The sequence below is a fragment of the Homalodisca vitripennis genome, chromosome 3, assembly GCF_021130785.1.
Source record: "Homalodisca vitripennis isolate AUS2020 chromosome 3, UT_GWSS_2.1, whole genome shotgun sequence".
NCBI classification, from domain to species: Eukaryota; Metazoa; Arthropoda; class Insecta; order Hemiptera; family Cicadellidae; genus Homalodisca; species Homalodisca vitripennis.
In genome coordinates, this window is record NC_060209.1 from 122,052,337 (window position 1) to 122,075,871 (window position 23,535).

At 31.5% G+C, this 23,535-nt stretch overlaps 1 protein-coding gene across 1 annotated transcript; it reads left to right on the forward strand.

Moving 5' to 3' along the window:
* The first annotated feature begins 613 nt into the window (after nt 1–613).
* LOC124357462 (charged multivesicular body protein 2a) lies at nt 614–21,647 on the forward strand. The gene is given in 7 exon segments (XM_046809286.1): nt 614–634; nt 636–785; nt 3,996–4,171; nt 7,890–8,024; nt 11,028–11,050; nt 11,053–11,132; nt 17,651–21,647. Coding segments are annotated over 7 exon segments (687 nt in total). The 3' UTR covers nt 17,753–21,647.
* The last annotated feature ends 1,888 nt before the right edge of the window (nt 21,648–23,535 follow it).

A 23,535-nucleotide genomic window follows, 5' to 3' on the forward strand; every position in this document is an offset into this window, starting at 1 on the left:
ATAATTGAAATTTGACTTAAGACTTTTGATTTTACACTTATGGACTTTGGAGTGCTTTACATTTAAGCACTCCTTAAAATCCAATGAATATAACAAGACAAGTTTCTGAATTGGTTCTTGGTATTTTATGTGATTTTTATAATCAATGACCATCGTTTGCCATAACCATGGTCTTTTCTGGTTATTGAAAAGTTTTTGGATTTTTCCATACTCCACTTAGTTATCAATTGGCAAAAAATAAAATAAAATGCTAAGTGAGAAGACGGATCGACAGATATACTGCTTGAGAGTCACGATTGTTGCAAGATATTCCCTGTCACTCTTGGAAAACACGTGAGCTCATGTATGACGAGCTGTACAACTACTTTTTGGGCATGCCGTATTGCATGCAATATTGTGCAACTAAGTGAAAGTTGCAAGATATAGTGGAAACAATCACAATATACTGTAACTAGTCTATAGTTAGGCCTATAAAACCAAAGAAAACAAAAAGGTGCCACATCTCATATTAAATAAATACATTGAACCTTATTTTCTTATATACTGAAAACTCTAAAGATTTTTTATCTTCAAGCATTATTTTCTGTTACAGCCTAGTTCATAAAGTAAAAAAATGGAGTGGTTATTTGGAAAGCGAGCGAGTGACACCTGAAGAGATGCTTCGCAAAAACCAGCGAGCATTAAATAAAGCCATAAGAGACTTGGACAGGGAAAGGCAACGCATGGAACAGCAAGAAAAGAAAATTATAGCTGATATCAAGAAAATGGCAAAAGACGGTCAAATGGTAAATATTTTAATATAATACAATACTATACAAGAAAGATTTTCTTTTATTTAATATATTTAGAGACAATGCTGTGCATGTAGAAAATTGCTTTTTACACCTCATTTTGAAGTAGCACCTTTAATTTCTATTAATCATATGGAACTACAAATATGATTATAATGAAGAGCATTGTGAGTATATATATTGAGTATTGAACTTTGCTTCAAGCAAGCAAGCCTGAAATATATTACATCATTTTAAAGCAATAAATTTTAATCCAATAATAGCTTAACTTTCATTATACAAGAACTAGCAGTTACCCGCGGCTTCGCACACAATTTTCTGTTGAAAAACTGGACAGTATATCTATGTATTCTTTTTCTATGACATAATAAACAGTCTAGAGATTATCGATAGTCACTCAAAGCTATTCCAATCTCCTGATCCAATTTAGATTTAAGTTTAAAGAACAGAGGTTTGGGATCCTGAAGTCGTAAAGTGAAACAGTTTTTATAAGATTAGTATTTCTCTCCCACATTCCATGATAATTTATTGAAGTTCTTCGATGGCTTCAGTAACACTAAGAGTTAGCCTTTTTATCCCAATGACGAAAGTGTATCGTACAACTAAAAAGTTGCTGCGGTCAATATGGGTCTGTTCTGGTCGTTTAAATTCACCTCCGGTCTAATCTGTTTACAGATCCACAATTGATTTATGCTGTTGCACTAGCCAAAACAATGGTCGCATATGTTGGTTTCGGAATCTAACTTTGGTTAAATTTTGATGATTAAGTGATTTTGATATTTTTTACCGATCACTAAATATGTATTAGGGGTATATGCATCAAGTATTAGGGCAATGTTATCTCCATTTGCTTTTCAATAACTACAGTAAAAAGGCCATACACAATGTTAAAGGAACTAACCAGATTAGATTACGTTATGTGCAAACATTCACAGCTTTATACAATAAGGTAGTTGTTATAACAGCGTATAAATAGCATTTCTATTGTATTAGATGGATTATTGATCATTGGCGCAATCTAAATTAAAAATTAAATAACTTCGTATTTGCAATCTGTATTACACTACTGATTAAGCACTTTACAATAATTCAATATTTACTAACATTTAAATGTAAACACATGTTTCTACCTCTTTGATGAACTTCAGCTGAAAGTGTTAACAGCTGTTAAGTATCAGTTCAATTTATATTACGTGTCGTAGCGTAATCTGCCGGATCCAATGTAAAACACTCCAATATCATAACATTCGTATGTAAACGAACTAATTTTTCAATTTGAATTCAACTTTATTAGGTGAAATGAATGTGTTATGGATGGTAAAAGGCACTCTAAGTGTTAATTCAGACCAAAAGCTATACCTGTTCCAAATTTCTACACAATCCGTATAGCAGTTTCAGCGTGATTTGAGGACAAACCTCCAAACATCTAAACATACAAACAGCCAAATATCCAAACATTCAAACTTTCGCATTTATAATATTAGTGGGATTTAAATGTACATCATAAATTTAAATTATTAATCAGACTTACCTGCCTCATGAAATTAATGTTTTGGGATATAAATTTTCCTATTTTGGGGAGTGTATCAGTTTCTAGGGAATTTCAAGATATTCTTTTACTAACTCTGTATGTAGTGGTACACAAGTTAAAATACAGCCAACCTTAATATCTCAACCATAACTCAAAATCCTGGAAGTCAAATAAAAAAAAATCCATTTGGCCTTCTCATAATGGTCAATGTTAATTTTGATGGTTGATCACTAGTTGCTAATGTATTATAACAACCAAACTTACTGTTTGTAAGGTTTTGTTTAAAAATTAAAAAAGAAAATTACCCAACCATAATAATTGTCCCAACACCTACCCAACACACATTTTAACTTGTCTTACTCTTATCTGAAATCTAGCCTACCCGAGGTAAATATATTTGTGCTCTTGAAAAAGAACAAAATTTTACCTAACCTAATTTGCCACTTGCTCTATCTGAGTGACAACTACACTACTCGAGAAGAACAGTATAGAGGTTGGATTATTTTGAGAGAATTATATAGTTGGTATCCTTTTGTAATTCTTGAAAAGTATAAATTTCTTTAAACCCCTTTCAGTACAGTACAAGTCTTTTCCCTATGATCTCTATTCGCTATATTCTATTTCCTGGGATCATAATATCAATTTTATAAACCTAATCAGAGTCAGATCCCTCATTAATCCTTGTCACGATGTCAAAGGAACCCAATATCGTGTATGTTGTGTGCATATAATGTTATTAATAATAGAATTTTGGGTAAAAATTGTAACATTGAATAGCAAAGTTAATAATTAAATGTTATAGCAGTGTTCGAATATCCAGGATAAATTAAATTGGTTTGAATTTGCCACTGGTGTAATCTATAGTAAGAAGGTTTGATAATAATTGTAAATGCTGTATACTGTTAGCAGTATACTACTACTCTCAAAACACTGTAAATTTTTCATTTCAGTGGGTACTAAATATATATACAGGGTGAGTCAGAAATATGGTAAAATATTTTAAGAGGTGATTGTAGAGCTAAAAATAAGAAAAAAATGTTATATAAAGATAGGTCTGGAAACGCTCCATTAGTGAGTAATGGCTGGCGAAAGATTTTGCTTTGTTTTCAGTTCACCTGGTGAAATTAAGTGATTCTGAAATGTTTTGTTCTTACTTTTTTAACTCAAAAAAGGTGGATTTATAAGGAAAATCACCTGAAAAATCAAATAAAACCACTCTAGAGTTTGTAGTGTGAACAGTTTTTGATAAAAGGTATGTAATTTGCCAAAAATCTAATAACAAAAATACTGTCTTCAATGCTAGATGTCCAATAACATTGTTAAATGACCAATAAACAAATTGTTATTCCTAATACAGATTGTAGAGAATTTAATTTTGAAAACAACCATAATAAGCAAAATTAACTAAATGTGTAAAAAAGTTATGAAATTCACTCCTCCCGTATTACAGGAGGAAGAAAACAAAAAGGTGCCACATCTCATATTAAATAAATACATTGAACCTTATTTAAAAAAAACCGATTGTAGATATGTTTATTGTATTTAAAAATAAAATTTTGAACTAAAAATATGTTTGTTTTTCACCAGCTGTTACCAATCAGATACTCATTCCTTATTATAAGACAGCAAAAATTTGCTGTGTAGTGTTTTAATAAAAACTTGAAAATGTTTAGGATGCTGTGAAAATTATGGCTAGAGATTTGGTGCGAACAAGACGCTATGAGAAAAAGTTCATGATGATGAAAGCCAATATCCAGGCAGTTTCTCTCAAAATACAGACTCTACGTTCCCAGAATGCCATGGCTCAAGCAATGAAAGGAGTGACTAAGGCCATGCAGAACATGAACAGGTATATGATTTATGTGTGACTACTGTTTTGTTACAGAAGATTAGAGAGAATAAAAGAAAGAAAATATGCTTCGTTTTTACTTCATAAAATTAAATATTTAATTCAGAGTAACGCATTATGATATCTATAAGATTTATTTTATGCGGAGAAATCTGTCCAGCATTATAATTGTTCATTAGTGCATATACTGTCAACTAAAGTAGTTTGGTTAGAGCAATAAAAGTTTTATCATGCTATATTAAACTTATAATTACCAGAATATGGCAAAAAATTGGAAATTTATATTAAAAAACAATTTGTTTTAGAGACTAATTAGTGCTTTTTCAATTTTAAATCGGTTAACTTTTAATAAGCTAAGGTTTTATGATTGATTATATTTTAAGCTGCTGACAAGTGAAACACAAAATTGTTCAGAACTGTGAGCTCTGAGACAAGAAAATTCTGTGTCAAGTGGTTATGTAAGACAAAAAAATAATTTATTAGAATCATTGCCACCTAATGTTAACCCATTCACCTACTTCGACGGAGCCGTTCCGCCGCTTCCGCCGCGGGTCCTGCCATACTTTCGACGGAGCGCTTCCGCGGCAGTAATTAGTTCACTTTAAACTCGACAGATAGCTGCACTAATCAAACTATGTTTCGTTTCCATGGTTACTTGTTTGTTTAGAACAATATTTTTGTCATTAGTTGGCTAAACTGACGTAAGCAAAGAATAACAGATGGATTTACTCCATATGACACCTGTTGTTGTTAGTGTCCGTAAACATGGCTTGTAATAGGTTACGTGACAGTGAAATAGATCGTTTTATGAACGATTCTAATAATTGTAGTGAAGAATTCAGTTCCGGTAGTGATAAATCAGATGTGGAATGGGATCGTGTGACACGGGAACAGTTTCAAAACTCCGATATTTTCGATTCAGAAGAGGAATGACCAACTCCTGACATCGGACCGGCAACTGACTTCGTAGGCCTTGTCAATGCAGATCAATTCTTCTGAATATAAATATAAATATGGTAGGGTATATAATATAAAAACGATATAATTGTGTGTAAATATACTATGAAATATACAACACTCTTTTGGTGTGTGTGACTTCTAAGGACAAATAAGGTAGGCTACACAATAATAATTCCATTTAAGGTTTTCATTTTGGGAACAAAATATTGGTGGTGGGCAACATAAAATAAAAAAAAATGTATTTATAAATAAATTTATGGTATTACCGGTATGTTATAGGTTATATCTCGTAATACCTCAATTTTTTTTTTTTTTTTTTTTTTTTTTTTTTTTTTTTTTTTTTTTTTTTTTGATACAGGGAGTTTTAAATGGTAGGTAAGCTCAAGAAAAACACTGCTACAAAATATTTTTTGCAAAACAATGATTTACTAGAAAGTTACAGCTAAATATCTGCACACCTAAATAATAAATAATAGGCAAAAATAATGGAATTCCTTGGCCCAACTGTGTGCTAAAATATTAGTAGGTGAATGGGTTAAACAATCGAGGTCTCTATTGTAGACTTTATTTTTTTTGTAGACAATAGTGATGGATGTTCTGACAGTATCAGTATTCAACAACTGTTATTAAATTTTTCTCCTGCTGCTCAGTGCTCAGCTCCTCTATCATTGGTGTACATCATGTCGGACCCGAATGCCTGCATAGCCTCTTCCCAGATTTTTTTTTATTGCTAACCTATTGTTTTATTCTCTACAAGGTGACTTATCATGTCTGATATAAATTCCAATGTCTTGTATACCATCGTGATCAGAACAGCATTTTAAATATAAATGCCTTCTTTCCCTTTTATTATAATCAATGTAGTTCTACTAAAACTAGGGATGCGATTATCCAAAGTTGGTAGAATCAATCCTCTAGAGTTGCAATAATTTTGGATAATAATAATTTTCGATAAGATAAACTGTTATTTAAAACTTTATTTCACTATGATTGAACATTGTGAGTAAAGAGTTAGATCAAAATTTTACTGGAAACGGTCATTTTGCTTCAGAAGATTTCTATGAAACACAACGCTTTTTATGATTTTATTTTAGTTGATACTTAGATAAATGAGTGGTGTAAGTAATTCAATGATGGCTGGATTTAAGTAGTGGGTGATCCACAATCTAATAGGCCTGTAATGGACAGAAATCTTGCATACATTCAATAGAAACAAAAACTGTTGACTGACTATGGTTTTAGAATAAGGTCTTGGCATGTAGAAATCTGCAGTTTATGAAATTTTACAAGAGATTTGAAAGTGAACTGTGTTTCTAGATTCCATCTTGAATTGCCTAAACCGTTTTTTTGTTTTTTTTTTGTTTAAAGTATCATCCATATACAACCCAAAAAGCTTTTTTATTACAAAGATTATGTGTGAAGCAGAAGTATGGCCAAGTATGTGCAAACGCTGTGCTTAAGAGTGCAGTTATAGTGAAATGCAATGCAAGCACATTTAATAACATATGATACAGAGCGCTGTGATTCACTGACTGGGCGGAGTGCAGAAAATATGTGGCAGTGATCTTGGGAGAGTCCTCCCAACTATAATTATTATATGAGAAAGTGGTTTGCATGATAATTGGACAGTAAAATGTGGTTTAATTAATTTTTAAAATTTTTGGTCAAAGCTCTTTAAGATAGTTTTCATAAAGAAAAGAAAGGTATAAAAAGAGCAGAGAGAGAGAGAGAGAGAGAGAGAGAGAGAGAGAGAGAGAGGGGTATAGTGGCCATTCCACAATGAATTATAAACATTTAAAGTAGTGTTTGTGTAGTAGTGTATTTAGTTATTAGTTAATAAAATAAGTAATTCCTTAAGTTATATTTAAAAACTTGTTTCCTTATCATAATTATTTATAATAAAAAATTACATTCTTTGCCAATGGCGCTGTGTAGCGAGTACAGAGCGGTTATCGCAAGATAACCGGATCAAGCAATGTTGAGCGTAGCTGCTGCTTGGATGGGTGACCGCTGAGCGATCCTGTCCTTGCAAGCAGCCCGCCTGCCCAGCCATTGGTGGTGTTTTGGAAGTTACCTTTAAGCCGTTGGTCCCCAGGTTAAGTGTTAGAGAGGGCTTCTTAGCCCTAACTTCGCCGGTAACAGAAGACATCTTTACTTTTTTTTTCTTATTCTTAGTCATTTTTATTTGAGCCTAATTATCACATTTTTACTTTAAATACTTGTAAATCCTCATGGAATGATCAAAACCTGATTTAAAATATTTTTTTTGTCTTCATGGAAGTTATACTCCTTTGTGCTCACTGTTTACACTTGATAGCTTCTAGTCTTCTAGCTATCTTGTTCTATATTGTGTTACTATGGGGTAAGAAACTAGGCTTTTGTGAAGGAAATTACTCTGAAATGACAAAAAAATTAAACCTATTTAAAATTGATTGGACCACTTTGGTAAACTATAAATGAGTAGTCTTGATTTGTATTACATTAGACATAATCAAGACTGATACATCAAGTTGATGTAAACAAGTGCTTACACTTTATATATATAAAGCTTAGTAACCTTTACTATGAGTTTTTATACAGTTTTAAAATTGTGTAATGAAGAGTAAAAATTATAATGGGAAAGTGTATAATTTTATAATATCTTTAAATAACTGGCATGTTTTTATATCCTAAGATTGGATTTAATCTTGTAAAACAAATGTTATGATGACTTGATCACTATTTAATACTTAATAGACTACATAATGTATTTTTTTAGGCAGTTGAATCTTCCCCAAATACAGAGAATTCTGCAAGAGTTTGAGAAACAATCAGAAATCATGGATATGAAAGAGGAAATTATGAATGATGCCATCGATGATGCAATGGAAGATGAGGGCGATGAAGAAGAAAGGTAATTTATTGCTTAGTGTTTAGATAAGTATTGTCAAATATTATTGGTACTTGTACTTTTTAATAGTGATGTCTGATTATGGCTATATTTTTAATTAAATAATAACAATACTATATTACAGTAAACTTTTAGCCTAATCTTTAGCTTACTTTGATTAAATAAAACAAGAAGTTTCTCTTGTCATATATCCCATCTCATTTTTGTCACATCTGTCTGAGTTTATATTTAATTTTAACATTCATAATTCAAACGGTTTTTGGTTACATTATTATAATGTTGAGTCATTTATTTATTTGAGTTGTACAGTTGTACATATCCCTCTCTAAGTACAGGGTGAGGCAGAAAGGATGGATGTTTTTTAGAACAGATAGTATTCTGATCTGGGTAGTGGGAGTTGGGCGATTGAAGTGGCCATGTGTTCGGTAGAACATACCATTTTGTCTAGTCATTGTTTAGTCGTCATCATGGAGTCGTGGAGTGTGCAACACCGTGTGTTTACTTACGACAGTTTTGTTCGTAATAATGAGAGTATTGTTGCAGTTCAGCGCGAGTTTCGTCGTCATTTCAATCTTGCGAGAAATAACAGTGTACCCACTCGTAACGTAACACCATTTTACGTTGGGTTCAATCATTTCGTTCAGTAGGAACAGTGATGAATAAACGACCGCCAGGGGCTCATCGCACTGTACGCACTCCAGAAAATGTGGAAAGAGTTTGGCAAGCCATACTCCGTAGTCCTGGTCGATCTGCTAGGAGACATTCTTCTGAACTGAACATCAGTAATCAGTCAGTAAGGCGTATTTTACATAACGATCTAGGATTTCATCCCTACAAAATTTCCATGGTTCAACAATTAAATCCTGGCGATTATGTAAAGCGGCTAAATTTTGCTCGAGAAATGAAGGCCATCTTGACCAAAATGAAAACATCATTTTGTTTACGACAGATGAAGCACATTTTCATTTGAATGGTACTGTTAATCAGCGGAACTTTCGTTATTGGTCAGATGAAAATCCAAAATTAATGCATGAGAGACCATTACACAGTCCCAAGGTGACAGTTTGGTGTGCTGTGAGCAGTACTGTTGTTATTGGTCCATACTTTTTTGAAGACGACAACGGGACCACTGTAACTGTAACCTCGGAACGTTATAGACAGATGTTCACTGAATTCTTCCTACTTGAACTAAGAAGAAAACGTATTCCTATCCGGCAAGTATGGTTTCAGCAGGACCGGGCGACAGCTCACACAGTAAGAAATTCAATGGAAGCAATTCAGGCTGTTTTTCGTGGTCGCATCATTTCTCGGTTTGGTGACATTGATTGACCTCCTCGTTCCCCAGACCTGTCCATGTGCGACTACTTCTTGTGGGGTTTCCTCAAGTCACGTGTTTACCAGCATAAACCACGTACACTTCAAGAACTAAAGGAAGCAATTCGTGTGGAAGTCGAACAAATTGGTAGCGCAATGTTAGAAAGAGTAGAAGCCAACTTCCGAGAGCGGCTTGTAAAGTGCATCGCTGAAACGGCCGTCACCTGTCAGATGTTGTTTTCAAACATTAATTTTTCTAAAATGGTAAGATCATGTGAATATTATTCTGTAAATAAATGTTTTTTTTTATGCGCAGGTAACGACATATTGCTTTTTTGAAAACCGTTCATCCTTTCTGCCTCACCCTGTATAACCTAACTTAGAGAGGGAAACAAATTTTGGTTTATAAAAAGGATTAATTTTAAAATTTGATGTCAAGTGATGATTTTAATTTTTGTAATAACCAACACAGAAACAGAAAATAGAAACAAGAGAAGTTTTCGATTTGTTAGTGTTAGATCAAAACAATTGATTATTTTTTAAGTTTTTGTGAAACATCTGACTAAATGAAAATGGATTCAAAAATTATTTCAATATGAAAGCTTTTGTAAAAGGATTCTCTTTTGGGATCATATATTAAATTGAGGTGAATTAAAAAATAGGGTTTCTTCCTTTTTTCAAATTTAAAAGTAGTCAATAATAATGCCAAATTGGGGGAGTCCATTCCACAATATAACCTTTTTTTAAGATTATGTAATTATATGGTATTATTAGATCGTGTTAACTTCCTTTATAATCATCATTTTAATTAGTATGACACAGATAAATAAATATGCAAGTAAAGATTATTTCCACCAGGAGGGTTCTCTTCTGGCTGGTTTATACCTGTCAGTAGAACCTACACTGGGTACAATAAAAATCGATATGGCTCTTAAACCCAATGGTTGTCCAGGAGCAGCACATTACCAACTGCGATTGTTGAGTTAAAAAGAGCTGGCCTGTTGGCCTAAGTTTATTGCGAAGAATGGCTGTTGGAGTGATTGGGGACTTCTTTAAGGTTAAAGGAGTTTTAAGTCTAAACAGGAGGAACTATTGTCTCCCCTTCCCACGTTGGCCAGAAGAGGCTGGCACAGAAGTAACATGTCCTTCTTCCATGGTGACATGACTGACTGAGATTGTGCTTGTTAACCCCCCTCATGGGATCTGGACAGGAGGCACCTCCTACTCCTAAGCTTACCCATCCTGGGTATTTTGTCACTTACTTGTCTGCTGTCCTGAAGCAGCACAAAGATCTCTTTAGGACTAAGAGTAATGAGGGTTTCCTCATCTTCTCCTAAGTGAAATAAATCAAAGTAAGATTCTTGTGTGTTCTTCATAATGATAACCTTTTTGAACTGAGGTAGCATACCTATTTTCTCAATAAACAAATGCCATTAAAAGAACCAATACTTGTTTCATAACACTGTCTCTAGAGAGAAATGTAAACAACTTAATGTTATACAACCTAATTCTCATCAACCAGGAACTTGGATCACTGTAGAACAGCTTTGGTTTGGGAGTGTCGGCAAGTATTTCTTTATTTTCAGTTTAGTTAAGATATGTTTTGATTGCGATGACACACTAATACTATACATAGTTTTGGTTTGATTCTTCAGTGATATAAACTGTTTACAAGTTAATTCTGATTTATAGTGATGCAGTTGTGGCACAAGTTCTGGCGAACTGGGTCTGCAACTCAACGATCAGCTGTCAAATCTACCTCAGGCCTCGGCTTCACTCAGTGTAGCAGGTGGCAAGGTAAAGTATTTACTTGACTTGGACTCCAATGAAGAATCTTGGAGAATTGGAAAAACGTTCAATTTACTATCACTGGTAAATTAATACAAATTTTATTATTGCAAGGCCCTTTCGGAATCTTTGATATGTAAAATACACTTAAATGCTTGGAAAAAAGTTTACATTAACACAAATCAAGAAAAACTTATCAATAATGAAGATGGACCTTTTCAAAATTCAATTCTACTCTCATCTCAATTCATAAAAAAATTAAAATGTAATTCTGTTGAAATATTTTATACTGGCTAATTATATTTCCAAATCCTTTTCCATTGTTATTTAGAAAAATGTAAATATTTGCTTATTTGTGAAGTGCCTGATGATGGAATCATTGGTTCCTTACAATAATAAAATTAATATTAAAAAATCTGTATTCATTTACCAGTGATAGTAAATTCTGACTCCAATATTCTTCCACTTTTTTCCATTTTAGTTATGCTTCTATATGCTATTACCATTCTTCTATGATTCCTCACTACCACCAATACGGTAAAGATGGTCCAATTGATTGGCCCAAAGGTTCTATTAAAATGTTTATTTCTGATATTTTGTTTCAATTTTGAGTAAATAATTTCAATTTGTTAAAAAATTGCAACCCAAAGTAAATTTTTTCCAAGCCTTTTCTAGATGTTTTGTTTCAGAGTCTTTTACACTAGCATTAGTAAAATATATGCTTGTGTGGTGTGAACAGAACAATTGATTTATATAATCAGTAAATAAATTGAACGGATTGTGAGTAATCACACTGGAATGATTACCTATTTATTAGTTGACTGTCTCTAGTAATCTACATTTATTAAACTGTAAAAGTATTTAAAACTATCTTTCTTTTGACATTACCAGTTTACATTGTTTATACCACCTCTTGTTTAGAGTAGCATATCTCTTCGATGATTGTTTTGTTTGTTGTTGTCTTGAACACCAATAAGTAAATGCACAGTTTGCTAACAGTTTATTTGTGTCATGAATTGTTTCCTCTTTTATTTTGTACATTGTTTTTACTTCACTGATTAACCCTTTCAGGGCCAGGACTAAATATGAGATCTTGCAAAATTTTTTCACATATCATATCCCCTTGTGACTAGTCAAAAGTGCCAGGCTAAAATTGGTGATTTTGCAGTCTCTTAGATTAAAATTTATAACTTTTTATAAAAATTAGAGAATGAGCTAAAAGTTGCACCAAATTACTCGTATGTATGTATATATATATATATATATATATATATATATATATATATATATATATATATATATATATATACTATCAACAAAAAAATATATAGATGTAGTTTTAAGCAGTTTAAAATTTAAAAAAATAATGATTTAATAAATTACATAAAACAATTTTTATTTTTTTGTTTTTGGAAATAACTAAAAAAGGAAAAATAATTTACTGTGGGAAGCTATTTATATTATATTGTACATTTAGAAAGGAACAACCATACAAAGTTTTGTGTTATTTCTCTCATAAATAAATTTTTTATGACACATTTTGTATAAATACTCATAATTTTACTTCGCAACAAGTGATAAAGCAACTGCCTCTTACACTGCAAGAAACTTAAAATAAATATTCACATTATGGATGTACCGGTAAACAGATGATTGTAGGATCCATAAACAGTTTCAATATAGTTAAAAACACTATTTACCAAGAAATATTTACACAATTTTATTTGAAATTTATTTACACTTTTTCTATTTACAAATATGCTACTTACAATTTCACTCCTGTGAGATCGCAAATTGTCAGTCATTGTAACTACAGTGGAGATCGCAAATTGTCAGTCATTGTAACCCGGTAATCCGTGTAATCCGAACGTCAGTTAATCCGAACAGGTCCAGCAGGAATTATTTATAACGATAATGAACAGTTATAGGAACTAATTACTTAAAAAATGAAAATGGGTGCATCAGTATTTTATTAAGACAAATTGTGTACGGTACAGTACATAAATAATGAAGTTAAATACAGTACCAAATTGAAACTTATAGGTTAAGTATGAGTTAAATTACTGTTTAAGAAGTGAAATCAAACAAAAATTGGACGTACAGTACTGATATTATTATTGAGTACAATTTGTTAAAAGACAAAAATTCAGTTATTGTCTTCTGTCGCATTGAAGAGAGTCTATTGGATGACGCGTAGTTTCACCATCGTGTGATAAACATGATATCGGCAGGTGTAGCAGTAGCCTGTTGCTCTAAGTATCGTAGTGCAAGGTTAAGCGCTGCTGCACCGTCTGCGTGTGCACCCAACTCTCCAATAGAACTCTCACACTAAATACGGTAAATGTGCTTAGTATTCGATACGTACGCTATTGCTTAAGAAATGCAATGCAACAGTCAGAAAACATATTTTATTTGTCAAGAAATGCAATGCAACAGTCTATAACAAAATATTTTATAAAAAATATTGATAATTCTAGTACCCATTCTCAAGGCTAATCTGAACAATCACATAATCCGTAATTCTGGCTAATCTGAACATAATCCGAATAGGGCTCGGTCCCAATTAGGTCGGATTAACGGGACTCTACTGTACTACACACAATAGCTAAGCACGTAACTACTAATACTACTAATTTTTACAACCACAGAATAAAATAATGAAGAAGAATCCAGCATACAATAGTACAACTACACTAAAGCATAAAAAATTAACAACAATAGATCAAGTCAGCTGATAATGTCATGTGACAATTACGAAATAAAAATGCATAGACCTCCAAAATAAAATTAATATTCAAATTAATTATCTAAAAATATACCAGGGAATAAAAAAAACATAAAACTTTAATCATTTGACGTCGTGTTTATTTAAGAAAACAACGAATATCAAGGCGACTATATATTGCTGCCTGGCGCTTTTCGCGTATGTCACCGACGGCCGCCTGGCACTTTTCAGACGCGATCTATGGCGGCAATATATTGCCGCCTGGCTCGGAAAGGGTTAATTGTAAACAATGAATGATTTGATTTAATCAGAGTCATCTGGAAGTGATTATGAATAAAACTTAATACAGTCACTTTATATTCCGGGTATCCCAAAAGTCCCACCCCCCCTTCTAACTTTTGAATGGAATTAAACAAACCAATATCCTTTATGGGGTAGTTATATAATGACAAATGATGATTTTTGCGCTACATGAGAACTTAGCCCCTCAACCCAAAATGGGAGGTTTGGGGTCAAGTCAAAATTTTTAAATGCAAATCCCCATCAAATGACACTTCATTTTAAAAGTCTTTATAAAAGAAGAACAATGCCACAGACTAGAGGTCTCTATCTCAACCCAGTACGAAACAACGGCTTGTCAAAGTATTATTGAAAAGTTACGCTAAAAAACACTATTTTTCTTAACTCATCTGTTCAGACTTATTCTTAATACTAAGTAGTGCTAAATTAAACTTAAAATAATTAAACTTACCGTTGAAATCTTACCTCAACCTTTTTTAAGCTCAAAGTAAATTCTCAAAATGGCCCCCATTTACTGCTTGGCAAAAATAAAGTCTTAATTCAAATACAAAAAAAACAACTTGTATTAATACAAAAATACAATTCAAACCGCTTGAAACAATTCTCAAATTTTTGGAATGAAAGTAGGAAAAGTTATGCTTAAAACATTTAAAGAAATCAAAGCAAACTGACTTTGATTTCTTTAGCAGGTATTATGTAACATGATTATTGTTCTTTTTTGTCATAATTTTCTTCTTGTAAATAATTTTATTTCTTCTCTATTACACAGTTTACTTCTTGAAGGGTAGTAATTAAAAAAAGCATTTGACTACATGAAAATATTTGTTATTGTTGTGTAGCTTAGCAATCTCAAATAAGAAAAATCTAAATTTGGTCTTTTCCATAAAAGTATATAAATTATTATGAATAATTATATTCAAAGAACTTTAAAACATTGTATATTTCTGTAATAATGAAAAAGTTACAATAAGTAAGCCATTATCCGATTTTATAGAAGTAATATGTCAATAACGTTTGGATATTTTGTTTACTGATTTCATTTTGTACACTTATAAGTAGTTACAAAAAAGTTATTTTTTTAATTTTGATTTTTATACAGTCTTAAGTCTGTAGACTTAGTGGTTATTTACAAGAAATTTTATAAATAACACTATAAATTATAGGTATAAATATATGTATAAATTATAGGTATAAATACTTATGACAAATTGTTTATTAATCCTTTTACTATCAGACCAAAAGTTGACAGGTGCTAAGAAAATGTTTTTGTTTTTCTGCCCATGCTCCAAGAACTGCACCCATTTAAAATGTGTGATTTTTTAACCCTATTCATTCCGGAATTTTACGCATGGGTATCTGCCTGAGTCCTGGCATCTAGCGCAAGGGATCTGACCAAGTTACGGCTATAATTCATTTAAAATGTAGTGCTTTGGTAAAAATTATACCAAATGTTTAATTAACAATGAATTTTCATGATTGTTTTTTTAATAAACTATAAGACTAATATAATATACACTTATGTATAATTATAATAAATATGCACACAGAAATGTTTATGACAAAATTGTTACCAACAAAATTTTTTGTTTCCATTTAATAAAGAGAACAAATGTATAAAATTTGTTTATATAAAATTTAAAAAATCAGTTCAAAAATAAAAGCATTTTGCCATTGTACATATAAAAATTAGTTTTATGCAAAATTTTCACTTAGTTATATCCACAAATAACTGAGATGTAAGTTTATAACTAAAAAGTGCACATTTAGTTCTACAGGCACAACATTGCGAAAAACACATGAAAATGTATACAAATAAAAATAAATGATAAAACTACTTGTACAATTACAAATTATAACAAAAGAAATACAAATAACTCTATTTTTTATTTCATCAAATGTTTCTATGATATCTTACTGTCACAAAAAATATTATTGTGGTATTTAAACTACACTTGTGCAGTTGAAAACACTTTTTTACATTTTTTACAAATGTAGCTAAATTTCTCCTTATTACCACCCATTCTGGTCCTGGCTGCACTACATTCACAGCAATTTCTTTCCTTCTTGTTAGTAAGTTTTCAAAAAAAGAGTAGTCAATCTTTCAGCGTCGCCTCCACCTTGATTGTCATTATAACTACCATCTATGACTGGAATAGGGTGTCTCTGTTCTTTTACATCAAAACATCCAGAAGAATATTTTATGATGTTCCTGCTTGATCAGGATCATATGTGGGATCATTATCCGTGTCATCCACTCAGAGGAACTGCTCTCAACGTCACTATCAGAACTATTTCAAAAAAACTCTCATCATTAGAAAAGTTGTCATCTTCATTTATCACTTGATGAATAGTATTTTCACTAAGAGGTGAATGTGCCCACTTCATTCTTAATCACTACAGACAATCTTCTCTTTTCGTCTCTGTTTGTGAAGTAACTGTTTTACTTTTAAAGTTAAAGTTGCAAAAATACAAAGTAAAATAATTTTTAAACATCATACATATAACATTGACTTATGTTGAAACTGATTAATTCACCTTCTATTTCGCTACAACTAATATTATGACTTTAACTCGCCATGTTCGTGACAATTCTAAAATATAACACCAAATAACCATGTGCAGAAACGTAAACAACAAGAGAAAAATAAAAAAAAATAGCAAGGACGTTTTCTACATTTACCAACTAGTCGAAATAGTTCCCAATATCACATGTAGAGCATAGGAAGCACTTGTGAAGGACCTTACGTATTGCGTAATTATGAATGGCGGGCCAATTTGGACCACTTATACTGGAGGCGGCGTTTGACCAGCGAGTCGATTTCGGCCTCTTGTACAGAAAAGGGTTAAAGAATGTTCAAACCGTTGACGATAAATCAGATAGTTGGTTCTGAAATGGTTAATTTTACTACAAATACAACTACTAGAATACAATACTCATAAAATTGGTGGACAGACTATTTTATGGAAATATGATGGGGGTCTGAAATTTGTCACTTAAAAAATTCTTGATTCTACAAAGAGTTTCGTTCATTCTGTTTTTATCATTTTGTGATCCATTGCACAACATATACATAAACTGTTATTACTATTTACTAACTCTGCAAGACTATAGAACATCCATCTTAACAAAAATGTACATAAAGTTATAGGAAACAATAGTAGCTAACAACATAAATATAAAATGCCAACGTGAATGTTTAAAAGATCTGATACCGGGCGCTGCCAATACAAATACAGTATAAACACTCTATATCTGGTTTGTGAGAAAGATTTAACTTGACATAGGAGATGAATTTGCCACATAATTCTGCTCTCAGAATAAATTTATGCCACTTTTAAATGTATGTATTTAGGCCATACATGTTTTTTTGTTACACAGGTGTGAATGTTTTTCGTTATGGTTACAAAGGTAAACAATGTTGGAATCTTTTTCATTGGTAATACCCTTCAGTACAGTTTGGTTATGAAGATGAACTATACAGTAAGACAAGTGGTTGTGTAGGTACCGGTAGCAGCAGCAGCAGGCGGTGGTGGAGGCTCAGCTCCAGTGTCAGACGCCGACGCAGACCTACAGGCCAGATTAGACAACTTGCGCAGGGAGTAATTACATTTCATACTCTCTGTAATGTACATTTCTGTAACAAATCTACATGAAATATTGAAAGACGAGCAAAGGTATGGTAAAGTTCCATTGTAAAGTTTGCTAATATAAGTGCAAATATTTTTATCGCTTCGTCATGTGAGATTGTTTTTATTCTTAGCAAAAAATTGTAAAAAGTAGATCGATTGTAAATAACTGATAAATTTGTAAAATTTTGATTGCATAAAATGTATTAAAAAAAATTGTGTGTATACATTTATTATGAATATAAGCAACATACAATTGCAATGATTGTAAGTTTTGGATGTGAAAATATATTATTAGCAAAATAATTGTGATTAATGGGTTTTAAAGTATAATCTGATGTCAAATTTTTGTATTGAATAGTCATTATTAAATGGACTTAAATTCACAAAGCTAGGTGAACAACAAAAAGATATGGAGAGCTCCATATCAGTGTTTGCTTTACTATATTAGAATGTATTGTAGTTGATGATAGTAGATATATGTTTTGATATAATAAAATTGTAATGTTCTTATTAACTTTTTATATTGCTGACATTTGTGAGAGTAACATATAGTAATGTGTCATAAAGTTGTTTTACAATGTTTCTTCTAAGCCCACAAACGGGTCCTATACAGAATTGGCTCACTTCTACGCAATATCACAACAAATTATATGATAATTTAACATACCTGAACCCGTGCCTTGGCTCTGAAATTATATCAACTGATAATTGAACTCAGTGGTGTATAAACGTATAAATTTTTAAAACGAGAGGTATGCACGTCATAAAGTCATGTGAAACTGACAGTTCAGTTTGTATGATTGGGGCAGTGCGACCATTTACTGAGAATTTCATTTTTATATGGCTCAGAATTAGTGAATAAATTAATTTTTTTAAGTTAGACAATAATGTTGTACAAATTCTGATAAATATGCACATATTGCACTAATTGCAGTATGTGACTTTTATTATTAGTTTTCAATCAATATCGCTTATTATAAGATATAGTAATTTAAACCCTTCTGCTGTATTTGCTGAATTTCGATTCATTTTCAACGTTTTGCCAAAACTTCCCTCATTCAGTTATATATCTGTTTCCTTTTAAAGTTATACATTATAAGGTTAATGTGTTTACTATACAAATTAGAAATTCAGTACAATTATTAAGTATTAGTTGAAGATTCGGTTTAGTTTTATTACTATTCTTTGTTACTTTTCCTCTAGCAGAATTTTTATGCAGAGTTTGGTGACAGCTGTCTGTATATATTTTTTTGATCATACATAAAAGCCAGGTGTAAGAACAATATTAAACGTTATCGTACTGTTATGGAAAATGGCTCACTTTAAAGATATAATTAATACACATCCAAAAACCTTTTAGTTTTTTCAATAGGTTGTTTGCAAAAAATCTCAAACTAAAAAAACCACATCTGGATGCGTATTAATTATATCTTGAAAATGAGATGCCTTTCATAATGCTACAATGAAAAATAAAAGTGTAAAAGTGCATAACATGTTGTTATGGGACCACAATCAAGATGGCCGCAAGAACAGCTGACACTTGATAAAAGTTGAGGTTCTTACACGGCAGAAATTCAAGGTTGTTTCACTACAGTTAGCTCAAGAGTTCACTCCAGTATAGAAAGTAATTTAACTTTTGAATGAGAAAACCAATAAATAAAATTCATAAAATAAAAGGCATGCAGTGATATTTTCCAGGGAATATTAATATAAATATAATCAATACTAGACTGAACTGGAAGTCCTTAACTCTCTCCTGCTCCTATTTCTCAGATTAACTTGTGCCATGCAGTGTCACTGGAGGTCAAACAACTCAGATCAATTTGTTATATTTTACTGACTTTAGTGCCGGTCTCTAGTGGTTATTTACTGAATTGCATTAAATTGTTAGCTATCAGGAGAATATTTTTCTGCTTTATATGCCACTTTAATGGTTATTTTAAATTTGTGTAATAGCAAATTAAAAACTTGGCCATATTATAATTGGTGATAGAGACTTATGTATAGCATTAACAAATAGGGATTGCAGCTGAAGGGCCAGGTAGTTTCCTCGCACGCATGCACTCCCACACTCAAGAGCGCAGGGGGTTGAGGCCAGCCTGCGGCACTTGCTGTTCTCGATTTCGGGTTATTCAGTAACGTCTTCGACTCATGACTGGGCAGTACTCTGTAGCAATTTCAGTGTATTATATGTTGTTTGGTATTATTTACCTCATTATGATGTTAACAATCTATGTATACTATTCACTTTAAGATGGATTTGATTGGAGAAGTGCACTAGGTGACTAACAATGTGAAAATGCACCCAGTCTTAATCCCGTGCACATGTGTGTTTGTGTATGCTTGTGTCTGCGGCCCAGCTGCAGCCCCTGTTTGCTAATACTATAGTAAATTTAATGAAATTGCAAGTACTTATTTTAGTTATTTATAGAACATAGCTCTAAGTGAACCAAGTGGCAGTGAATCAGACAACTGTGTTTGTGCAACAGACAGGTCTGTGTCTTTGTACAGCTGCTCCTGTGCCCCCATCCTCTTTGTTTTCATAAATAAACACATGCAGTTATTTTGTTATCAAAAGATGAACTTTCTAACATGAGTGTGTATATAATAATGAAGGTTTTGTCTCAGTACAGAAAGTCAATATGGTCCAGTAGTACCATGAGCATTTATAATTATTGTGACTAAGTGAGGGTTCTAATTTTTGCTGGTTATATATTATAACTGCTCAAATTGTAACAAGAAGTGTTAAAAACATATTCTAATTACTGTCCCAAGGCCTTTTCAAAGAAGGAAGTTTACAATTTCCTTTCGTGGTCAGATCAATGGAAATTTGTATTAAAATTATGGAAATTTAATTTGAATACTTATAACACAACATTAATCAACTGAATTGAAATGAAATATTATCAATTGAAGTAATACTTGTATATTATTAAAAGTACATCCACTAGTTAAAGTGATAACTATAACGTCCTAATACATAAATCATCATTTGACATTAGTCATAATCCTTTAAAACATATTCTATGCCACAGGCCGTTTAGTAAGAATTCAATGATAAAAAATTGTATTAATTTAAATTAACCAATACAATTTTTAGCTACGTTAATTAATGTACAGTTTTAAATTATTATAAAATACATTAATACAACCTTTGTAGGCAAATAAAATGTTGAGAGTTCTAATCAAAGAAGGAGAAAGTTTTTGTTTTGTTTTACATAAAGTTTTTTATTCTTCATGAAACTAATATTATTTTATCTATCTTATTTCCAATCCTTACAAAAGTAGAGTGAAAAGGTATCTTACTTCTACAGTCAGTTGTGTCCACATTACTTGCAGTATTTTACTATATTACCAACAGTAATTTCGTTAGTCACCTTTATTCGTACATATAAAGGATTAAACAAAATAATTTTTATTGTTATGATTAATATTTTTGCTTAGTTGAGTGTTTAAATTTATCAACATGACATATGCAAGGATCAAATGCAATATTTTAGTACACTGTCATTGACTAATGAATACCAACTGAATTTTAGCTTTGATATTTATGACTCTGACTTCCAAATAAGGTATCTAGAAACAATAAAGGTGGTTATGGGTTTTATTTGACTTTTAAAAAATACTAAACTTCATAAATAAAGAAATTGTGAGCTTATTCATGTCAGCTTATTCATTATATCAAATATTACAAATTTCTTGTACTTATGAAATGCATACAATGTCACCTGTAAGTTATGATTGTAATTTTTGTTGTATAATATTTATGGTTTGATATGATGATGAATATCAAATATTGAATTGTATTATGCTGATGCGTTACTATACAAATATTTCTCTATATTGAAAAATACATGCTATTTTGTTAATTAGTCTTTTCCTTTCATTTATCTTCTTTAGGAGTATGTAAGAAACTTGAACAGAAATTTCCAATTAAATAATAAACTGGCTGTGAGGATTTTAACTCCATCACCAATCAACCCTTTTGATTACAAAAGTCAAAATTAAGAAATATAACAAATTAATATTGAAATAGATACATGAATTTATATTGAAATACAGGGTGGTTATAAATTATTGTACACATTTTAAGATTGAATAAATAAATAACCAATCAAACTTAAAAACATGGAAATTGTTGTCCTCCGTTTTATAGAATTGTTACTCGAAGGATTGCGGCCATACTCTAAACGAAACCTTCTTTGAACAGTTATTACAGATTGCTTTCATGAAACCAAAGAACACACCTTGCTTTTTCTTGCACACTAGCCATTTTGATACTGAGGTTAGTTTAGTGTTTGTTTAGTCAACTGTAATTAACAGCTGGTGTGAAAAGATCCATTATTGACCAGCTGACTATGTCACAACACAAGTCATTAAGAAGAATAATACCTTACACCCACAGTTTAAGTGACATTTTTACTTTCTTTTTATAAATACTTTTTATAATTATTGTAATGTGTACAATTATTAATTTTCAGTCAGTATATAAAACTGTTTTAAATTTACAATTTAATAAAACAATTCCCATGTTTTTAAGTTGATTGGTTATTTATTTATTCAATCTTAAAATGTGTACAATAATTTATAACCACCCTGTATATTCAAATTAAGTTATTGATTTTAACCCTTCAAGCACCTACTGAACCACTCTGGCGTTACAGCTATTTTAATATATTTGTAAGGTTTTATTTACAAAATTATAGCTGCCATGTTTTCTAATAATACCATGCAATTTTGTATATTTTTGTATTCACAAATAAATACACACTACAATAAAAATATTTTGTTTACTTGCTTTGCATTATTATATACTTTGGTTCAAAATATTTTGTTCAGTTTTGTCTTTCAAAAACATTATTTTTAAAATCTCATAATTTAATATACTTAAGGAAAAATATAAAACACAGTTGATTATTTACATTTTTCAAGAACCTATAAACTTAAACCTAATATTTAAATATTTTAAACCAGTGTTCTTCTGTTGCCTTCTCTATTTTTTCATCCCTCTCAGGTCTCCAAAAGTGTCTCTGTTAGTGATAGCACTTAATATGTGTCTTGAAGACACTGTTGCAAACATACCTAGTCCTTTTTTTCTAGTTTTTAATTAATAATGATAACAAATTAATAAAAATATTCTTTAATAAGGGTATAGTTCCCAATGATTACAAGCAGAGTTATATGGTAAAAGAAGTTGCACTGTCAGTCATGGGTAATACTGAGACAGTTATGTACTGAAAATTTAGTTCATTCAGACGTAAGAACCAGACTGTTTCCAAACTGTTCATGAAAAGTCAAATTTCAGTGAATCTTATACGAACTTCTCACAAGTCCAATGTTTGCATAAACCAACTGCAGACCAGTAGTAGCCAGCAAGTAATCATAGATCTGGATGGCATTGTCTGATAGTAATATGTCCGATGCAGTAATAATTACGACAGGTTGTATTAAGGAAAAGAAAATATAAGACATTGGTGGTGCACAGAAAATCGTTCAGGAATACACTGTAACAATTTCACTAATATGTCACGTACAGATTTTGCAAATTTTCAGATTGGACTATAACAAAATTTTGGTTTTTTAATTATCAATCAATTTTGACATTACTCCTCAGTCAACTCCAATACTGAATTAAAGATAAACCATTAAAAAATCAATGATATTACAGTAGATTTAGAGGAGATTTGGCAACAATGTTCTGGTCACTACACTGTCCAGATATGGAATAAAACTTTCTGTTAAAATAAATGTTCGTTG